Raw genomic sequence first — 22,298 nt, 5'->3', positions numbered from 1 at the left:
CTTTAATACTTTATTTTAAAATTTTAAAAATATATTTAAACTTTTTTTTAGTAATACATTTAAATATTCTTATAATTAGTACTGTATTTAAAAAAATATTTATGAAAATTTAAAAATAATATTAAGGGTACTAATTTTAGTTCGAAAAATGTTCTTTTCTTTTTTTTTAAAGTTTTTAAAACATATATTATTTAAAAAATAAAATATATTCTTAAAAAAAAAACATAAAACATAAAAACACATGTTAATAAATTAATTAAAAAAAATTAGCTTATTATTAACCAGTATTTAAAATTGAGATTTAAACATATAATTGTAAATAATATGAGAATTATTGATCAGAAAATGATTAAACAAATAAAAAGTAGTAATTCGGCGGTAATTTTTGTTTTCCTTTTCCTATTTATAATCACTTCTGCTCGATCAATGATCGATCTTCTTCTTCCTCTTTGTTTCCTTCGTTTGTTACTTCGCAGATTCTTCACCAGAAGTTATGGCGGTTAAGCAATCTTCTGCTACTCAGCTTGAGCCTTGGAACAGCCTGCACGGCAAAGTGGTGATGGTCACCGGAGCCTCGTCGGGGCTTGGCCGTGAGTTTTGTCTAGATCTTGCTAAAGCTGGTTGCAAAATCATCGCCGCTGCACGGAGAATCGATAGACTCCAATCTCTCTGCGACGAAATTAATCGGTTCGGTGTCTCCTCATCTTCCTCCGTTGTGGCGGTGGACGGCCCTAGAGCAGTGGCTGTGGAGCTCGATGTTAGCAGCGATGGAAAGAGCATCGAGAAATCCGTCAGAAATGCTTGGGATTCGTTCGGCTTCATCGATGCGTTGGTGAACAATGCCGGTTTTAGAGGTAATCTCTTCGTTAGACGTTCGAATTTCTTCGTTGTTTGATTCTGAAGGAAACTTAGGTCGGATATTCAAAATTTTCGTAGGTTTTAATCGGAAGTTCTAATTGAAGGTCTTACGGAACTCGAGATTAGAAAATATATACGATTGAAACTGTTAATATTCAATTACTTGCAGCAGAATCTCGATTAGAAAATATATACGATTGAAACTGTTAATATTCAATTAATTGCAGCAGAATCTCGATTAGAAAATATATACGATTGAAACTGTTAATATTCAATTAATTGCAGCAGAATCTCGATTAGTAATTGATCTGAATGTATGTGATAGATCTGAAAAATGATGAGGGCAGATTAGTTGTGAAGGGTTAATGAATTGATTTCTTCGTTCATTTTGATTGAAGAAGAAGGCTATATTGTTTGCTCTGTATTTCAATGGCCAATTCATTATATCACAGGCACTGTGAACACTTGTCTAGAACTGTCTGAAGAGGAATGGGATCAAGTGATAAGAACCAATCTTAAAGGGTCTTGGTTGGTACCAAAGTATGTGTGCAGACTCATGCGTGACTCCAAACGAGGTGGATCTGTTGTCAGTATTTCTTCAATTTCAGGCATTCAAAGAGGGCAACTTCCTGGTGGCCTTGCCTATGCTGCTTCAAAAGCAGGCATAAATAGTTTGACAAAGGTAATGTTAACACAAGCTTAGTTTTACCGATTACCCTTAGCAAGTATTGTCTTGTTAAGGCTTTCCTTTGTCCTCCTCCCCAACCGATGTGAGATCTTACAAACTATCGCCCAACATCCTTGCTAGCACACCGCCTCGTGTCCACTTCCCTTCGAGAGCTCAACCTCCTCACCAGCACATCGTCCAGTGTTTGGCTCAGATACTATTTGTAACAGCTGAAGCCTACCACTAGTAGATATTGTCTTCTTTAGGCTGTCCCTTTCAGGCTTCCCCTCAAGGTTTTTAAAACGCGTCGGTTAGGGAGAGGTTTCCACACCGTTTTAGAATCTCACACCTAACACATTCTTAAATGCATCTTTTCCATTCACTTTAACAATTAGTTCATCATGGATGGTTTAGTTTGATTGCATATGCAGGTAATGGCTATTGAATTAGGGCCACACAACATCAGAGTAAATTCTATAGCGCCTGGACTTTTTAAATCCGAGATAACAGAGAGTCTCATGCAGAAAGATTGGCTGAACACTGTAGCCTTCAAAACTAGCCCTTTAAGGACATTTGGGACTACTAATCCAGCATTAACAACACTCGTTCGATATTTGGTGGACGACTCTTCTAAATACGTCTCAGGCAACATTTACATCGTTGATGCCGGAGTTACATTACCTGGTTTCCCAATTTTCTCATCTCTTTGAATATCTCTGCTCTGCTCCAAGTATATTACACGGCTTAGAACAGTTAACCTGTAACAGCCTAAATCCACCGCTCCTAGATATTGTCTGCTAGGAAAATATTTTTTTAGACTGTTCTTCGATGGCAGCCTCTAGATTTTGTGTTACTTTTGCTACTTTAAACAAGGTTTAAACCATACTTTTTATGTGTTTGGTGAATTGTTTGGAGACAGAAAAGAGTCTCCAACAATAATAAATCAATAATAGTTTATTTAAGTATTAATTTAATTTCTTTTTACAAATAATATAAATTTTTATTAAACCAAAGAATTACTTATTTACTAAATTATTCATTAATTAGCTAACAATATCTAAATTATAATTAATTAGTTAATTGGGAACTCTTAACTACAGTTATAGAGGTACACCAAGCTTTCTGGGATTAGCATGATACTATAGATTTGTACAAGACTTTGTTAAAATAGTCTCATCACTTACATAGTTGACAAGGAAGGACGTACCATTTGTATGGAATGATGCATGTAAGGCAAACTTTCAAGATCTAAAATAGAGGTTAGTGTTAGCCCTGGTGCTCACATTACAGTGATACCTCCAAGAAGGGACTAGGATGTGTATTGACACAACACAGTAAGGTGGTTGCTTATACGTCTCGTCAGTAAATAGAGTATGAGAAAAACTACTCCACACATGACCCAGAGTTAGTCGCGGTAATGTTCACATTAAAAATTCGGCAACACTACCTGTATGGAAAGAAACTCAAATCTACACGGACCATAAGAGTACAATATTGTTTCACCCAGAAAGAATTGAGCATGAGGCAACTATTTCACCCGGAAAGAACTGAACATGAGGCAACGAAGGTGGTTAGAATTGGTGAATGATTACGAAATAGATATCCAGCACCACCCTAGAAAGACAAATGGTTGCAAATATCCTCAATCAAAAAATGGTACACTCGTCGGAGAGTCACAAGTACAAGTAGATTTCAATTAATTGTCTTTAGCAGTCACGAATGCAAAAGACATACTTGTCTTTTACCGTTCATTTGATTAACATCAAATTGAATAAAATGAAAAGACTCGTAAAAGGTAATTCTCTAAACATTAAGTTAATTACTTTACATGTATATAGATATTGTTTTTCATGCAAGATAATTTTTTAGTTTTTAGCTTGTTAATATTTTATGAATGTGATCGATCATTATTCAATATACAAGTATATTTACCTAATGCAACCTTGTCTGATTTTTTTTCAAAATTTGAAGAAAAATGAGACTAAAGATGGCATGAGTCGCTTTGGCCGAGTAGTTTAGGCGTGTGCTTGCTAAGTACATGGAGTTTCCCCCGCAAGAGTTCAAATCTCTCAAGTGACGTATTTTGTTAATTCTATTAATGATCGGCCATATTACCGAAAATCCTTTCAGCAGTTTTTTTTGTCCATATGCATAAATGTTACATAAGCATAGTAGATACCCCTACATTTAATAAAACTTGGAATACTTAAAAATCCAACTTAAAATGAGAGTCTTGAAACCTTAAAATACTCATGGACTTCATAGTAAGACTACCCAGAACCTGAAGGGCTACACGTTAATCTGGGTAATTGTCGACAGATTCACAAAGTTGGCCCACTCCCTGCAGGAAAAAGCTAACATATACAGTTGACAACTGGGCTCAACTGTGTGTGAAAGAGATAGTAAGATTGCATAGAGTCAAAGTGTTGGATCGAGACCAACGCTTTACGTTGGCATTTTGGCACGAATTTTGGAAAGCATTGGGTACTCGTCTCGACTTCAACACTGTCTTCCACCCTCAAACGGATGGTCAGACAGAGCATTTAAATCAGATCCTAGAGGACATGCTACGCGTTTGCGTTTTAGATTTTAAGAGAAGTTGGGATTCCAATTTACACGTGATGAAATTTTCCTACAACAACAACTTCCAAGCAACCATCAGGATGGCACCGTTCGTGGCCTTATATGGAAAACGATGTAGATCCCTGTTATCTNGGCGGTAATTTTTGTTTTCCTTTTCCTATTTATAATCACTTCTGCTCGATCAATGATCGATCTTCTTCTTCCTCTTTGTTTCCTTCGTTTGTTACTTCGCAGATTCTTCACCAGAAGTTATGGCGGTTAAGCAATCTTCTGCTACTCAGCTTGAGCCTTGGAACAGCCTGCACGGCAAAGTGGTGATGGTCACCGGAGCCTCGTCGGGGCTTGGCCGTGAGTTTTGTCTAGATCTTGCTAAAGCTGGTTGCAAAATCATCGCCGCTGCACGGAGAATCGATAGACTCCAATCTCTCTGCGACGAAATTAATCGGTTCGGTGTCTCCTCATCTTCCTCCGTTGTGGCGGTGGACGGCCCTAGAGCAGTGGCTGTGGAGCTCGATGTTAGCAGCGATGGAAAGAGCATCGAGAAATCCGTCAGAAATGCTTGGGATTCGTTCGGCTTCATCGATGCGTTGGTGAACAATGCCGGTTTTAGAGGTAATCTCTTCGTTAGACGTTCGAATTTCTTCGTTGTTTGATTCTGAAGGAAACTTAGGTCGGATATTCAAAATTTTCGTAGGTTTTAATCGGAAGTTCTAATTGAAGGTCTTACGGAACTCGAGATTAGAAAATATATACGATTGAAACTGTTAATATTCAATTACTTGCAGCAGAATCTCGATTAGAAAATATATACGATTGAAACTGTTAATATTCAATTAATTGCAGCAGAATCTCGATTAGAAAATATATACGATTGAAACTGTTAATATTCAATTAATTGCAGCAGAATCTCGATTAGTAATTGATCTGAATGTATGTGATAGATCTGAAAAATGATGAGGGCAGATTAGTTGTGAAGGGTTAATGAATTGATTTCTTCGTTCATTTTGATTGAAGAAGAAGGCTATATTGTTTGCTCTGTATTTCAATGGCCAATTCATTATATCACAGGCACTGTGAACACTTGTCTAGAACTGTCTGAAGAGGAATGGGATCAAGTGATAAGAACCAATCTTAAAGGGTCTTGGTTGGTACCAAAGTATGTGTGCAGACTCATGCGTGACTCCAAACGAGGTGGATCTGTTGTCAGTATTTCTTCAATTTCAGGCATTCAAAGAGGGCAACTTCCTGGTGGCCTTGCCTATGCTGCTTCAAAAGCAGGCATAAATAGTTTGACAAAGGTAATGTTAACACAAGCTTAGTTTTACCGATTACCCTTAGCAAGTATTGTCTTGTTAAGGCTTTCCTTTGTCCTCCTCCCCAACCGATGTGAGATCTTACAAACTATCGCCCAACATCCTTGCTAGCACACCGCCTCGTGTCCACTTCCCTTCGAGAGCTCAACCTCCTCACCAGCACATCGTCCAGTGTTTGGCTCAGATACTATTTGTAACAGCTGAAGCCTACCACTAGTAGATATTGTCTTCTTTAGGCTGTCCCTTTCAGGCTTCCCCTCAAGGTTTTTAAAACGCGTCGGTTAGGGAGAGGTTTCCACACCGTTTTAGAATCTCACACCTAACACATTCTTAAATGCATCTTTTCCATTCACTTTAACAATTAGTTCATCATGGATGGTTTAGTTTGATTGCATATGCAGGTAATGGCTATTGAATTAGGGCCACACAACATCAGAGTAAATTCTATAGCGCCTGGACTTTTTAAATCCGAGATAACAGAGAGTCTCATGCAGAAAGATTGGCTGAACACTGTAGCCTTCAAAACTAGCCCTTTAAGGACATTTGGGACTACTAATCCAGCATTAACAACACTCGTTCGATATTTGGTGGACGACTCTTCTAAATACGTCTCAGGCAACATTTACATCGTTGATGCCGGAGTTACATTACCTGGTTTCCCAATTTTCTCATCTCTTTGAATATCTCTGCTCTGCTCCAAGTATATTACACGGCTTAGAACAGTTAACCTGTAACAGCCTAAATCCACCGCTCCTAGATATTGTCTGCTAGGAAAATATTTTTTTAGACTGTTCTTCGATGGCAGCCTCTAGATTTTGTGTTACTTTTGCTACTTTAAACAAGGTTTAAACCATACTTTTTATGTGTTTGGTGAATTGTTTGGAGACAGAAAAGAGTCTCCAACAATAATAAATCAATAATAGTTTATTTAAGTATTAATTTAATTTCTTTTTACAAATAATATAAATTTTTATTAAACCAAAGAATTACTTATTTACTAAATTATTCATTAATTAGCTAACAATATCTAAATTATAATTAATTAGTTAATTGGGAACTCTTAACTACAGTTATAGAGGTACACCAAGCTTTCTGGGATTAGCATGATACTATAGATTTGTACAAGACTTTGTTAAAATAGTCTCATCACTTACATAGTTGACAAGGAAGGACGTACCATTTGTATGGAATGATGCATGTAAGGCAAACTTTCAAGATCTAAAATAGAGGTTAGTGTTAGCCCTGGTGCTCACATTACAGTGATACCTCCAAGAAGGGACTAGGATGTGTATTGACACAACACAGTAAGGTGGTTGCTTATACGTCTCGTCAGTAAATAGAGTATGAGAAAAACTACTCCACACATGACCCAGAGTTAGTCGCGGTAATGTTCACATTAAAAATTCGGCAACACTACCTGTATGGAAAGAAACTCAAATCTACACGGACCATAAGAGTACAATATTGTTTCACCCAGAAAGAATTGAGCATGAGGCAACTATTTCACCCGGAAAGAACTGAACATGAGGCAACGAAGGTGGTTAGAATTGGTGAATGATTACGAAATAGATATCCAGCACCACCCTAGAAAGACAAATGGTTGCAAATATCCTCAATCAAAAAATGGTACACTCGTCGGAGAGTCACAAGTACAAGTAGATTTCAATTAATTGTCTTTAGCAGTCACGAATGCAAAAGACATACTTGTCTTTTACCGTTCATTTGATTAACATCAAATTGAATAAAATGAAAAGACTCGTAAAAGGTAATTCTCTAAACATTAAGTTAATTACTTTACATGTATATAGATATTGTTTTTCATGCAAGATAATTTTTTAGTTTTTAGCTTGTTAATATTTTATGAATGTGATCGATCATTATTCAATATACAAGTATATTTACCTAATGCAACCTTGTCTGATTTTTTTTCAAAATTTGAAGAAAAATGAGACTAAAGATGGCATGAGTCGCTTTGGCCGAGTAGTTTAGGCGTGTGCTTGCTAAGTACATGGAGTTTCCCCCGCAAGAGTTCAAATCTCTCAAGTGACGTATTTTGTTAATTCTATTAATGATCGACCATATTACCGAAAATCCTTTCAGCAGTTTTTTTTGTCCATATGCATAAATGTTACATAAGCATAGTAGATACCCCTACATTTAATAAAACTTGGAATACTTAAAAATCCAACTTAAAATGAGAGTCTTGAAACCTTAAAATACTCATGGACTTCATAGTAAGACTACCCAGAACCTGAAGGGCTACACGTTAATCTGGGTAATTGTCGACAGATTCACAAAGTTGGCCCACTCCCTGCAGGAAAAAGCTAACATATACAGTTGACAACTGGGCTCAACTGTGTGTGAAAGAGATAGTAAGATTGCATAGAGTCAAAGTGTTGGATCGAGACCAACGCTTTACGTTGGCATTTTGGCACGAATTTTGGAAAGCATTGGGTACTCGTCTCGACTTCAACACTGTCTTCCACCCTCAAACGGATGGTCAGACAGAGCATTTAAATCAGATCCTAGAGGACATGCTACGCGTTTGCGTTTTAGATTTTAAGAGAAGTTGGGATTCCAATTTACACGTGATGAAATTTTCCTACAACAACAACTTCCAAGCAACCATCAGGATGGCACCGTTCGTGGCCTTATATGGAAAACGATGTAGATCCCTGTTATCTTGGGATGAAGTAGACGATAGAGAATTGGTAGAACCCAAATTAGTTCGAGTCACCAATAAGGTCGTTCAAAAAATATGAGTGAGGATGCGTACTGCTCAAAGTAGACAGAAAAGCTACGTTGATGTATGGCGTAGGAGCATAAAGTTCGAAATAGGGGACCTAGTATTCCAGTAGCACCAATGAAATGTGTCTTGAGGTTTTTATTTTGGGAACTAAGCTAGTACATTAAACTACTTGTCATCCTCAAACGCATGGACAAACCAAGGTTGTTAACAGAACCATGACTATTATGCTTAGAGATATTATTTATAAGAATCTTAAGACGAATGTGCGTATAATAGGGTTGTTCATAGCAGCACTAAATGCACATCGGTTGAAATCGTTTATGATTTGTTATGTATGTCCTCAAAAAAAAAATTGTGAATTTTGATGCTAAGTTCCAAAGTTGAATTTGTTAATAAACAACACAACCAAGTAAAAGAGTAAATTGAGAAGAAAAATTTTAAAGTTGCTTCTTGAGTTAATAAGGGACACAAGATTATCATGTTCAAACCAATCGATTGGGTTTGGGTGCATTTTCGAAAAGAAAAACATTATATTCAAAGAAAATCTAAGCTTTTACCACAAGGAGATGGATCTTTCCAAGTTCTTTGAGTGTATCAACGACAATGTTTCTAAAATTGATTTACCAGGTGAGTATGGTATNGAAACTGTTAATATTCAATTAATTGCAGCAGAATCTCGATTAGTAATTGATCTGAATGTATGTGATAGATCTGAAAAATGATGAGGGCAGATTAGTTGTGAAGGGTTAATGAATTGATTTCTTCGTTCATTTTGATTGAAGAAGAAGGCTATATTGTTTGCTCTGTATTTCAATGGCCAATTCATTATATCACAGGCACTGTGAACACTTGTCTAGAACTGTCTGAAGAGGAATGGGATCAAGTGATAAGAACCAATCTTAAAGGGTCTTGGTTGGTACCAAAGTATGTGTGCAGACTCATGCGTGACTCCAAACGAGGTGGATCTGTTGTCAGTATTTCTTCAATTTCAGGCATTCAAAGAGGGCAACTTCCTGGTGGCCTTGCCTATGCTGCTTCAAAAGCAGGCATAAATAGTTTGACAAAGGTAATGTTAACACAAGCTTAGTTTTACCGATTACCCTTAGCAAGTATTGTCTTGTTAAGGCTTTCCTTTGTCCTCCTCCNCAAGGAATTTCCATACTTCAAGGTCCAATTACAAGGACGAGATTCAAGAAGTTACAGTGCGCTTTAATCAATTATATTCAAGTTATGGTAAGCTCGTTAAAGGAAATTCTAGAAGATGTTGTAGTCATTCCCTACATGTTGTGCAAAATTGAGCTTCAAGACAGAGATGCATTAAATGCATCATAAATCACTTAGACTAAAAATTTTATTATAATTAAAAAAAAAATTGGGTAGAATATAAATAAATATTTTAATAAAAAAANCCCCAACCGATGTGAGATCTTACAAACTATCGCCCAACATCCTTGCTAGCACACCGCCTCGTGTCCACTTCCCTTCGAGAGCTCAACCTCCTCACCAGCACATCGTCCAGTGTTTGGCTCAGATACTATTTGTAACAGCTGAAGCCTACCACTAGTAGATATTGTCTTCTTTAGGCTGTCCCTTTCAGGCTTCCCCTCAAGGTTTTTAAAACGCGTCGGTTAGGGAGAGGTTTCCACACCGTTTTAGAATCTCACACCTAACACATTCTTAAATGCATCTTTTCCATTCACTTTAACAATTAGTTCATCATGGATGGTTTAGTTTGATTGCATATGCAGGTAATGGCTATTGAATTAGGGCCACACAACATCAGAGTAAATTCTATAGCGCCTGGACTTTTTAAATCCGAGATAACAGAGAGTCTCATGCAGAAAGATTGGCTGAACACTGTAGCCTTCAAAACTAGCCCTTTAAGGACATTTGGGACTACTAATCCAGCATTAACAACACTCGTTCGATATTTGGTGGACGACTCTTCTAAATACGTCTCAGGCAACATTTACATCGTTGATGCCGGAGTTACATTACCTGGTTTCCCAATTTTCTCATCTCTTTGAATATCTCTGCTCTGCTCCAAGTATATTACACGGCTTAGAACAGTTAACCTGTAACAGCCTAAATCCACCGCTCCTAGATATTGTCTGCTAGGAAAATATTTTTTTAGACTGTTCTTCGATGGCAGCCTCTAGATTTTGTGTTACTTTTGCTACTTTAAACAAGGTTTAAACCATACTTTTTATGTGTTTGGTGAATTGTTTGGAGACAGAAAAGAGTCTCCAACAATAATAAATCAATAATAGTTTATTTAAGTATTAATTTAATTTCTTTTTACAAATAATATAAATTTTTATTAAACCAAAGAATTACTTATTTACTAAATTATTCATTAATTAGCTAACAATATCTAAATTATAATTAATTAGTTAATTGGGAACTCTTAACTACAGTTATAGAGGTACACCAAGCTTTCTGGGATTAGCATGATACTATAGATTTGTACAAGACTTTGTTAAAATAGTCTCATCACTTACATAGTTGACAAGGAAGGACGTACCATTTGTATGGAATGATGCATGTAAGGCAAACTTTCAAGATCTAAAATAGAGGTTAGTGTTAGCCCTGGTGCTCACATTACAGTGATACCTCCAAGAAGGGACTAGGATGTGTATTGACACAACACAGTAAGGTGGTTGCTTATACGTCTCGTCAGTAAATAGAGTATGAGAAAAACTACTCCACACATGACCCAGAGTTAGTCGCGGTAATGTTCACATTAAAAATTCGGCAACACTACCTGTATGGAAAGAAACTCAAATCTACACGGACCATAAGAGTACAATATTGTTTCACCCAGAAAGAATTGAGCATGAGGCAACTATTTCACCCGGAAAGAACTGAACATGAGGCAACGAAGGTGGTTAGAATTGGTGAATGATTACGAAATAGATATCCAGCACCACCCTAGAAAGACAAATGGTTGCAAATATCCTCAATCAAAAAATGGTACACTCGTCGGAGAGTCACAAGTACAAGTAGATTTCAATTAATTGTCTTTAGCAGTCACGAATGCAAAAGACATACTTGTCTTTTACCGTTCATTTGATTAACATCAAATTGAATAAAATGAAAAGACTCGTAAAAGGTAATTCTCTAAACATTAAGTTAATTACTTTACATGTATATAGATATTGTTTTTCATGCAAGATAATTTTTTAGTTTTTAGCTTGTTAATATTTTATGAATGTGATCGATCATTATTCAATATACAAGTATATTTACCTAATGCAACCTTGTCTGATTTTTTTTCAAAATTTGAAGAAAAATGAGACTAAAGATGGCATGAGTCGCTTTGGCCGAGTAGTTTAGGCGTGTGCTTGCTAAGTACATGGAGTTTCCCCCGCAAGAGTTCAAATCTCTCAAGTGACGTATTTTGTTAATTCTATTAATGATCGACCATATTACCGAAAATCCTTTCAGCAGTTTTTTTTGTCCATATGCATAAATGTTACATAAGCATAGTAGATACCCCTACATTTAATAAAACTTGGAATACTTAAAAATCCAACTTAAAATGAGAGTCTTGAAACCTTAAAATACTCATGGACTTCATAGTAAGACTACCCAGAACCTGAAGGGCTACACGTTAATCTGGGTAATTGTCGACAGATTCACAAAGTTGGCCCACTCCCTGCAGGAAAAAGCTAACATATACAGTTGACAACTGGGCTCAACTGTGTGTGAAAGAGATAGTAAGATTGCATAGAGTCAAAGTGTTGGATCGAGACCAACGCTTTACGTTGGCATTTTGGCACGAATTTTGGAAAGCATTGGGTACTCGTCTCGACTTCAACACTGTCTTCCACCCTCAAACGGATGGTCAGACAGAGCATTTAAATCAGATCCTAGAGGACATGCTACGCGTTTGCGTTTTAGATTTTAAGAGAAGTTGGGATTCCAATTTACACGTGATGAAATTTTCCTACAACAACAACTTCCAAGCAACCATCAGGATGGCACCGTTCGTGGCCTTATATGGAAAACGATGTAGATCCCTGTTATCTTGGGATGAAGTAGACGATAGAGAATTGGTAGAACCCAAATTAGTTCGAGTCACCAATAAGGTCGTTCAAAAAATATGAGTGAGGATGCGTACTGCTCAAAGTAGACAGAAAAGCTACGTTGATGTATGGCGTAGGAGCATAAAGTTCGAAATAGGGGACCTAGTATTCCAGTAGCACCAATGAAATGTGTCTTGAGGTTTTTATTTTGGGAACTAAGCTAGTACATTAAACTACTTGTCATCCTCAAACGCATGGACAAACCAAGGTTGTTAACAGAACCATGACTATTATGCTTAGAGATATTATTTATAAGAATCTTAAGACGAATGTGCGTATAATAGGGTTGTTCATAGCAGCACTAAATGCACATCGGTTGAAATCGTTTATGATTTGTTATGTATGTCCTCAAAAAAAAAATTGTGAATTTTGATGCTAAGTTCCAAAGTTGAATTTGTTAATAAACAACACAACCAAGTAAAAGAGTAAATTGAGAAGAAAAATTTTAAAGTTGCTTCTTGAGTTAATAAGGGACACAAGATTATCATGTTCAAACCAATCGATTGGGTTTGGGTGCATTTTCGAAAAGAAAAACATTATATTCAAAGAAAATCTAAGCTTTTACCACAAGGAGATGGATCTTTCCAAGTTCTTTGAGTGTATCAACGACAATGTTTCTAAAATTGATTTACCAGGTGAGTATGGTATTAGGTTGGGATTCGAGGTCGAACCCTTTTCAAGAGGGAGAGAAGGATATGAACCAAGATCAAGGAATTTCCATACTTCAAGGTCCAATTACAAGGACGAGATTCAAGAAGTTACAGTGCGCTTTAATCAATTATATTCAAGTTATGGTAAGCTCGTTAAAGGAAATTCTAGAAGATGTTGTAGTCATTCCCTACATGTTGTGCAAAATTGAGCTTCAAGACAGAGATGCATTAAATGCATCATAAATCACTTAGACTAAAAATTTTATTATAATTAAAAAAAAAATTGGGTAGAATATAAATAAATATTTTAATAAAAAAAAATAAAGAAGGTTAAAATGTATTCCATTGCTTGATTGAATTGATATAGCTTTAAAACTTAAAGAAATCATTTCAACAACGAGCTCGAGTGGCCTCTAAAGGGTTTTATAACTTAATTGCTCTTTCCATGTAGAGTTGGTGGTATATTTATTATAGTATTCTATCACCACGTGGGGCTTTAAACAGGAATCCCACATCGCTTAGGAGAAAAATTCACACATCCTATATAAAGAACTTGGTTTAAGCATAAAATTGTCCCTTTGGGGACATCCGATAAAATTGGAACGATACAGAGAAGATTAGCATGGCCCCTGCGCAAGGATGACACGCACAAATCGAGAAATGGTCCAAATTCTTTTTTTATTCTCCAAAACAAGGTGTGGACCAGGGATGACACGCACAAATCGAGAAATGGTCTAAATTTTTTTTTATTCTCCAAAACAAGGTGTGGACCAGTTGTGGACGTGATCAGGATCTCATGTGTGGCAGCGGTTAGAAAAAATTCAAAATCAATATAGAGGTGGGCTTAATGTGGGGTGCGTTGTCCTTATTGGCCTGGACCCTTCCCTATAAGGCTCCACCCTCTGGGTTTAAGCGCCCTCTTGCTACCAATATGTGAAACTCACGGATCGAATTTGAGGGATGGGCGTTGTCTTAAACTTTATAACTTGTCTAAAAAATATTTCTAAAATTTTTAAAATTTTCAATAACATCCTTAAATTTTTAAACAAGTTTAACAAATACTCTTACCCTTAATTTTGGATGAAAATTAATAATACTTTGTTTAAAAAATATGATCCATTTAAAAAATAAATTAATTAAGTATAAATGAGTTAATTTTGAGCAGAGATTGTGGCACGTGGATAGGTTAGACTCGTTTAAATTCCTAATCTTTGGTTAGAATAGGTTGTTTTGCATTTAGTTGTTTTAAATTATTTTGTATTTGTTTTTTTTTTCCCTAAATTTCAGTATTTCGTATTTAAAGACGTAAGACGATGGTGTGTTTTCCAGAGAAGGAGTTGATTTAAGCGTTTTCGAAGTTTATGTTATAAATGATGTTCATTTTAAGATTTACATTTCTGCATTAGAGATGAGCATGAGACGTTATTTGCGACTCTGAGTATGTAGAAATTTAGGGTCCTCACAGTTGGTATCAGAGCCTACGATGTAGGCTTGACACGTTCCATGGTCCCAATGTTGATGTCTCGTCACCGTCAGGTACGCCTTGCACAAGATAAGAAAAGAGAAACGTTTTCAAACACTCATGCATTTTTATGTTAACATTACTGAAATTGTTGTGATATTTCACGTATTTATTTAAGAGTATGATGTGATGTGTAGCATGCTATGTGATTTTGTTTGCAATATGATGTGAACTTAGTATGTGTGATGTATAGCATAAGTTAATAAGTAATGAGCCTTAGACTTAAGAGATGCTATCTTGGTTGCTAGGACCAAGACCACACGAAGGAGTAAGAGGAAGGGGACCACCTCTTATTTAATATTGTGTCTAATATATCTTTAATTTTAATTGGATTCTCAAACATCAAATTAAACATCAAATTTAATTAAAATTCTATTTATATGATTCATAATTGGATTTTAATTATAATGTACTAATTTAAGATATAAATTTTAGTAAATTAAGAAGGTGGTTAACTCATATCATGCCTATGAGAGAGAGATTAACTATAGATTAATATAATCCAAACTTGTAGGGGTAGAAATTACATCTCTAGTTATGGAAAAAAAAAATGAAATAAATTACCTTCCTAGTTGTGAAATTGTTATAATTAAATTACGTCTATGGTTGTTATGTTTTTTTTTTAAATAATAAAATTAACATATCAAACGTGGTTTTCCATACCGGTAAAAAGTATTAATTTTTTTTTAAAATAATCATAAAAAAAATTCATCTATAAATTGAATATCAATTCAAATGACAACATCACTCAAGGAAGTGAGAAATTAAGCAAAAGGTTACAATGAACTCTTCTATGTTAAACTTTTTTGTGATTTCATCTTTTGTTTTTATCTTGACGATGCATGGAACGCCATGCTTAGCTTCAGTGGACTCAAAAGCTATGAGGCCACTAAGTGAATGGACCGTGGGGATTGTGAACGAGCTTGGTCAAAATCAGGTCTTGTTCGTTCATTGCAAATCAAAAGATGACGATTTGGGTGACCATAATATAACAAGTGGTCAGACTTATAAATGGCAATTCAAGGAGAATATGACTTCGACTACGCTCTTCTGGTGTACCCTAAGAACTCCAACCAACCAACACGCCAGCTTCGAAGTGTTTTGGAGAGAGAAAAGCGAGTGGCTTGCTTCGCATTGCAATTTTCAATCTTGTCTTTGGTATGCTAGAGATAATGGCATTTATTTGCTCAACATTCCTCAAAGTACTTTCGATCTTATACATAACTGGGAACAGTAGCGGGCCATCTGAGACTTTCAAGATGAGATACCCTTCTTCTAGTGTTCTCACGATCAAATCCACAGCTTAATTGTTCAAAATAAATGAATATACATCTTATTTCAATGAATGTATTATGAAAAATAGCAATTTCTTGATTTGGTTAGAGGTTGAATGTTTGGTTATTGCATCATTCTATTCTTGGTTGAGTTAAGAAAACATTTGAGTATAATTAAAAATTGAAATCAATTTTATTATTAAATAACTTTTTATGTTCCCGATCAAATTTACAGTTTATTAGAATAAAAAATTATTTGTTAAAACATATTTAGTTAGAATTTAAATCATAAAATAATTTAAAATTTAAGGAATAAAACAAAAATATCTAATTATTACAAATGGACAAATCAATTAAAGAAAGAGGAATAATTAAATAAATAAATAAAGTTAATTAAAAATAGATGCCCATAATTTGTCATTACCATTTGACCTAAAGCCGATAAAGGCAAGGTGCACTTGTACGGAGGACGGCGGCATCGCGAGCAGAGACTGTGACACGTGCATATGGTAGACACGTTTAAATTCTTAATCTTAAGTTAGAATAGGTTGTTTTGCATTTTATCGTTTTAAATTATTTTGTATTTGTTTTTATTTTTTCTAAACTTCCGTATTTCGTATTTAAACACGTAAGACCATTGCTATGTTCTCCAGAGAATAAGTTGTTTTAAGCGATTTCAAAGTTTATGTTATAAATGATGTTCATTTTAAGATTTACATTTCCACATTAGAGATGAGCTTGAGACGTTATTTGCGACTCTGAGTATGTGAAAATTTAGGGTCATTACACTCAGTTTTTATGGTTTAGCATTAATAATAATTTTGATTATTTTAGTTTAAATTTAACATTATGCATTTATGAAAAATTATAGAATTTTAGTATAATCTTGAACAATATGTTATTTGAACACTGTGATTAGTATATAAGAGCATCATGTTCAAAAAATAACCTAAATACTTTACAGTAAATGAATAAAGTTGAGTATCTTTCTCACAGCAACATTGATACGACTCACTTTATAATTGTAACAGATGATTGGATCCAAATCGTAAGTATGAAGACATAAGAATAAGGGCATTTTACACAAATTTTGTCCGTGATGATTAGATCACGTAATATTTAACAACTCCTTCCTCAACTCCTCTCCTCAACTCCTTCTCCAACCAAAGAACGATGGTTCTGCCATCGAGAAAAAGATAACATAAAAGAAAAGATTTCAGATTAAAAAAAAAAAAAAGGTATATTTGTCCGTGAGAGAAAAAGGATATTGGCCTTCAATATAAAAATTGACCTCTAAACTCTTTTCTTTTTATATTGTTGTAGTTATTTACATTTTAGTTATTGTTACAAAAAAAAAAATTAGTCACCATCAATATTTTTTTTTAAGAAAAAAAAAAGTGAGGGTGGAATTGATTTAAATAGGCAAAAAATTAAGTTTGAACAAAATTAAATGAAAAACCTGAAATAGAGATAGAAGAAAACGAAGATTTGGAGATGATTAATTATTTTTTTAAATTATCTATGTGATTCAAGGAGTAAAAAATATTGGTAATTTTTATATGTACTACCAAATCCAACCTAATTTCGATGAATAATAGATGATAGGTCATGAAAAGGAACGTCTTTTGAGTCAAGAAAGTAGAGAATACAACAACTATATCTTTTAAAAAAATAGTAGTAATAAAAGAAAATGAAATTTTTAATAAAAATAAAATTATATATACGAATATATATATTCCAAGACAAAGTCTCTGATGCTCCGATGAAGTCTAGCACATGAAGCATTGTAAAATATAGAGAATTGAACTTGAAATTGATGTCATGGAGCCACGTAGGTTGACTTGGATAAAAAGAACAAAAATGGAACTTTCATTAAGGATAGATTAGTGACACCAGCTAAGCTAATCAGGTAAGTAAGCTTAGTATAGGATAGGCTAGAAATTGTATGAATTGATGGTGTTAATATAACACATGCGGAAGCAATTTAGATCTTAGGCACTTTTAGAACATCAACTATAGTAAATAATTAGCATGTTCATAAGTATTAAAACTTAATGAGTTTAGATACTAACCTTTTGTAGTTCAAACTCCTTTTTCCTCACGAACTGGTTTCGAACCACCACTAGTGTTTTCTCCACTATCCTCCGGGCTTAGAACGGGATTGTGGAATCCGGTGAGTGACTAAACTTGGGAGGGATTTTGTATATGTGAAGAGAGTGTTTGTGAGAGGTTTTTCTCAAGGCTTTTCATCAAGAAGAAAAGATCTTCCATGTACCATGATCACTCTATTTAAAGAGTCATGTTTGCATGTTCATACAAATTTGAGATCACCAAATTTTGACACTTAAAATTCCACTCAAATGTTTGGGATGATGTGGCAAGCATGCATGTTTGAGTTAACCAAATTTTGACACTCAAAATTCCACTCGTTAACCTAACAGTGTTACATTTCATTTCATTTATCGTGATATCATGTCATTCATAACATCTTGTATACATACAATTTAGAAAACATAACATAACGCTCCATGCTTTTAACATGTTGTTTCATAACGTGCAATTCATACAACAATTACCTCAATGATCACACAAAACAATCTAAAAATAACATATCACATCACAATATATCATATCATAAATATGTCATATCATAAACACTTCGTGGTCATATCGTTCCCTAACTTATCATAGCCTTAACGTTCTTATACCTATCACAGTCATATCGTTACGTGAACGTACCTTAGTCATACAATCACAGGAATGTATCCTAACGCTATCGTTCTATCAATCTATCACAATCCTATCCCTTTCTACCCATATCCTAACCATGTTATTTCATCAATCTCCCCTATCCATAGCACTCCGGTATGTAACCTAACCTTAGAAGTTCAAGATATGAAGTTTGATTACAACGAAGATCGGTGAGTTTCACATATGGGTAGCAAGAGATTGATTAAACCAAGAGGGTGGAGCATTATATGGAAGGGTCCAGACCAATAGAAGTGACTTAAACCAAGAGGGTGGAGCATTACCTCAATCATCACACAAAACATGCTAGAAGTGACTTAAAAATTTGACATCACAATCACTGACTATGCTTTTTGGAATCTCATGCAATCGCACAACTTCCTTGAAGAATAAGTGAGAAATATGTTTTGCATTATCAGTTTTGTGACAAAGAATAAATGAACCATTTTACTAAATCGATCAACCACAACAATAATGTTATCATAATCTTTCCTAGTCCTATGTAAAACTGAAACAAAATCCATTGATATATCAATCCAATGATCATTAGGAACAAGTAGTAGAGAATATAAACCATGTGNTCAATATAAAAATTGACCTCTAAACTCTTTTCTTTTTATATTGTTGTAGTTATTTACATTTTAGTTATTGTTACAAAAAAAAAAATTAGTCACCATCAATATTTTTTTTTAAGAAAAAAAAAAGTGAGGGTGGAATTGATTTAAATAGGCAAAAAATTAAGTTTGAACAAAATTAAATGAAAAACCTGAAATAGAGATAGAAGAAAACGAAGATTTGGAGATGATTAATTATTTTTTTAAATTATCTATGTGATTCAAGGAGTAAAAAATATTGGTAATTTTTATATGTACTACCAAATCCAACCTAATTTCGATGAATAATAGATGATAGGTCATGAAAAGGAACGTCTTTTGAGTCAAGAAAGTAGAGAATACAACAACTATATCTTTTAAAAAAATAGTAGTAATAAAAGAAAATGAAATTTTTAATAAAAATAAAATTATATATACGAATATATATATTCCAAGACAAAGTCTCTGATGCTCCGATGAAGTCTAGCACATGAAGCATTGTAAAATATAGAGAATTGAACTTGAAATTGATGTCATGGAGCCACGTAGGTTGACTTGGATAAAAAGAACAAAAATGGAACTTTCATTAAGGATAGATTAGTGACACCAGCTAAGCTAATCAGGTAAGTAAGCTTAGTATAGGATAGGCTAGAAATTGTATGAATTGATGGTGTTAATATAACACATGCGGAAGCAATTTAGATCTTAGGCACTTTTAGAACATCAACTATAGTAAATAATTAGCATGTTCATAAGTATTAAAACTTAATGAGTTTAGATACTAACCTTTTGTAGTTCAAACTCCTTTTGCCTCACGAACCGTTACGACACCTATCCCTACTCCACTAGCATCACATTCAATTTCAAAATTTAGCTCAAAATTATGTAATGCAAGCTAGGGAGCAGAACTTAATTTTTCTTTCAAAGCGTTAAAAGCAAGTTCTTAATCTTTTTCCCATACAAAAGATACATTTTTCTTAACAAGTTCATTCAAGGGTGAAATAATTGTACTAAAATCCTTAATGAACCCATGGTAGAAACTTGCACGACCATGAAAACTTCTTACCTCACTTATACTCTTAGGTGTAGGCCAATATTTTATAGCCTTCACGTTCTCCTCATCAATCTCGACACCATTAGATGAAACAACAAACCCAAGAAAGTTAAATTTTCCATGCAAAAGCTACATTTCTTTAAATTTACATATAAACATTCGTTTCTCAAAGTAGTCAAAACATTACGTACATGCGTAACATGATCATCTAACAATTCAGAGTAAACAAGCATGTCATCAAAATAAAAACCACAAACTTATCTAAGTATTCTCGTAAGACATGGTTGATTAATCTCATGAATGTACTAGGTGCATTAGTTAATCCAAAAGGTATAACCAACCATTCATAAAAACCATACTTCGGTTTTAAAGTTGTTTTTCACTCATCTTCAATATGCATGCGAATTTGATGAAACCCATATTTTAAATCAATCTTAGTTAAAAGACTACATCCATGCAACTCATCAACCATATCATCTAATATAGGGAATTTGATGTCTATATACTTTATAGTTATCTTGTTTATATCTCTACAATCGACTTACATAGGCCATGAACCATCTATCTTAGGCAAAAGAATAACGGGAATAGAACAAGAACACAAACTTTCAAGTACATACCTTTTAGCAAAGAGTTCACTCACTTGCCTTTATATCTCTTGGGCCTCCTTTGGGATTAGTACTATATGTTTAACGATTTGGAATGGACGCTTAAGGAATGAAGTCAATCTTGTGCTCAATCCCTCTAAGTGGTGGCAAACCACTAGGCATCTCCTCTGAAAATAAATCTTCAACCTCTTGCAAAAGTAAACAAAATCACTAAGCAAAAAAAGGTTAAGCTTGTTAGTAAAGAAACAAGAACCCTTGCACATAAGTACAATAATAGTCTGGTGAGAGAGCAAAACATTCCTACCCTCACTTCATCTAACAAACAAGCTCAATTTGACTTTTCTCTCTCTTGTTAAAGATCATGTATTTGTTTAGATTGCTGTGTTAGTATCTAATTAAATCTCGTTAGGGTTAGATTTAGTTTTTGATAGGATTTAGTTTTGATTTTNGAACGAGCATAGAACACGTCTTGATAAAACAAATTATTTGTGTTCAAAACCCAACAACTTAGCATTCAAAGTATTGAGGAGGACAGAACTTCGTGATAAAGCATTTGCAACAATGTTCTCCTTACCTTGTTTATATTTTATGATGTAAAGAATATTTCAATAAATTCCAACCACTTGACATATCGTCTATTGAGTTTATTTTGTCCTCTCAAATACTTTAAACTTTCATGGTTCGTATGAAAACAAACTCCTGAGTCCAAAGATAATGTTGCTAGGTTTGTAATGCACGAACCAACATAAAACTCTTTGTCATAAGTTGGATACCTCAAAGATGCACCAACCAACTTCTCACTAAGGAACATTAAAGGTCTTTGATTTGTATTATACGACACCTATCCCTACTCCACTAGCATCACATTCAATTTCAAAATTTAGCTCAAAATTATGTAATGCAAGCTAGGGAGCAGAACTTAATTTTTCTTTCAAAGCGTTAAAAGCAAGTTCTTAATCTTTTTCCCATACAAAAGATACATTTTTCTTAACAAGTTCATTCAAGGGTGAAATAATTGTACTAAAATCCTTAATGAACCCATGGTAGAAACTTGCACGACCATGAAAACTTCTTACCTCACTTATACTCTTAGGTGTAGGCCAATATTTTATAGCCTTCACGTTCTCCTCATCAATCTCGACACCATTAGATGAAACAACAAACCCAAGAAAGTTAAATTTTCCATGCAAAAGCTACATTTCTTTAAATTTACATATAAACATTCGTTTCTCAAAGTAGTCAAAACATTACGTACATGCGTAACATGATCATCTAACAATTCAGAGTAAACAAGCATGTCATCAAAATAAAAACCACAAACTTATCTAAGTATTCTCGTAAGACATGGTTGATTAATCTCATGAATGTACTAGGTGCATTAGTTAATCCAAAAGGTATAACCAACCATTCATAAAAACCATACTTCGGTTTTAAAGTTGTTTTTCACTCATCTTCAATATGCATGCGAATTTGATGAAACCCATATTTTAAATCAATCTTAGTTAAAAGACTACATCCATGCAACTCATCAACCATATCATCTAATATAGGGAATTTGATGTCTATATACTTTATAGTTATCTTGTTTATA

General features: G+C 34.4%; 3 protein-coding genes, 1 long non-coding RNA gene and 1 other non-coding gene across 5 annotated transcripts; 4 read left to right on the top strand and 1 right to left on the bottom strand.

Annotated features, from left to right (window-relative positions):
* Positions 1-409: 409 nt before the first annotated feature.
* LOC111784146 (3-oxoacyl-[acyl-carrier-protein] reductase FabG-like) lies at positions 410-2,410 on the top strand. The gene is made up of 3 exons (XM_023664957.1): positions 410-854; positions 1,311-1,540; positions 1,957-2,410. Exons 1-3 carry the CDS (start codon positions 494-496, stop codon positions 2,233-2,235), a joined length of 870 nt encoding a protein of 289 aa, XP_023520725.1. The 5' UTR covers positions 410-493; the 3' UTR covers positions 2,236-2,410.
* A 1,869-nt stretch (positions 2,411-4,279) lies between these two features.
* On the top strand, positions 4,280-6,276 carry LOC111784148 (3-oxoacyl-[acyl-carrier-protein] reductase FabG-like). The gene is made up of 3 exons (XM_023664958.1): positions 4,280-4,720; positions 5,177-5,406; positions 5,823-6,276. Exons 1-3 carry the CDS (start codon positions 4,360-4,362, stop codon positions 6,099-6,101), a joined length of 870 nt encoding a protein of 289 aa, XP_023520726.1. The 5' UTR covers positions 4,280-4,359; the 3' UTR covers positions 6,102-6,276.
* A 2,700-nt stretch (positions 6,277-8,976) lies between these two features.
* On the top strand, positions 8,977-10,372 carry LOC111784149 (3-oxoacyl-[acyl-carrier-protein] reductase FabG-like). The gene is made up of 2 exons (XM_023664959.1): positions 8,977-9,236; positions 9,919-10,372. The coding sequence occupies exons 1-2, from the start codon at positions 9,111-9,113 to the stop codon at positions 10,195-10,197; spliced, it is 405 nt and encodes a 134-aa protein (XP_023520727.1). The 5' UTR covers positions 8,977-9,110; the 3' UTR covers positions 10,198-10,372.
* A 3,108-nt stretch (positions 10,373-13,480) lies between these two features.
* LOC111784154 lies at positions 13,481-13,583 on the top strand. Its single transcript, XR_002813491.1, has one exon. It is a non-coding gene; the product is annotated as a U6 spliceosomal RNA (small nuclear RNA).
* Positions 13,496-21,038, bottom strand: LOC111784142. The gene is made up of 3 exons (XR_002813488.1): positions 21,028-21,038; positions 15,637-15,643; positions 13,496-13,580 (listed from the first exon to the last, which is right to left on the bottom strand). It is a non-coding gene; the product is annotated as an uncharacterized LOC111784142 (long non-coding RNA).
* Between the last annotated feature and the right edge of the window lie 1,260 nt (positions 21,039-22,298).

The sequence above is a fragment of the Cucurbita pepo genome, unplaced genomic scaffold (assembly GCF_002806865.2).
Source record: "Cucurbita pepo subsp. pepo cultivar mu-cu-16 unplaced genomic scaffold, ASM280686v2 Cp4.1_scaffold000156, whole genome shotgun sequence".
NCBI classification, from domain to species: Eukaryota; Viridiplantae; Streptophyta; class Magnoliopsida; order Cucurbitales; family Cucurbitaceae; genus Cucurbita; species Cucurbita pepo.
Note: the sequence above shows the minus strand (reverse complement) of the source record. Positions and strands in the feature narration are given on the sequence as shown.

Bases quoted from the DNA above. Each gene is read 5' to 3' on its own strand.
- LOC111784146 (XM_023664957.1), top strand. From the start codon at position 494: ATGGCGGTTAAGCAATCTTCTGCTACTCAGCTTGAGCCTTGGAACAGC. The intron at 855-1,310 runs GTAATCTCTTCG...ATTATATCACAG, and splicing joins GAACAATGCCGGTTTTAGAG to GCACTGTGAACACTTGTCTA. The intron at 1,541-1,956 runs GTAATGTTAACA...TTGCATATGCAG, and splicing joins GCATAAATAGTTTGACAAAG to GTAATGGCTATTGAATTAGG.
- LOC111784148 (XM_023664958.1), top strand. From the start codon at position 4,360: ATGGCGGTTAAGCAATCTTCTGCTACTCAGCTTGAGCCTTGGAACAGC. The intron at 4,721-5,176 runs GTAATCTCTTCG...ATTATATCACAG, and splicing joins GAACAATGCCGGTTTTAGAG to GCACTGTGAACACTTGTCTA. The intron at 5,407-5,822 runs GTAATGTTAACA...TTGCATATGCAG, and splicing joins GCATAAATAGTTTGACAAAG to GTAATGGCTATTGAATTAGG.
- LOC111784149 (XM_023664959.1), top strand. From the start codon at position 9,111: ATGCGTGACTCCAAACGAGGTGGATCTGTTGTCAGTATTTCTTCAATT. The intron at 9,237-9,918 runs GTAATGTTAACA...TTGCATATGCAG, and splicing joins GCATAAATAGTTTGACAAAG to GTAATGGCTATTGAATTAGG.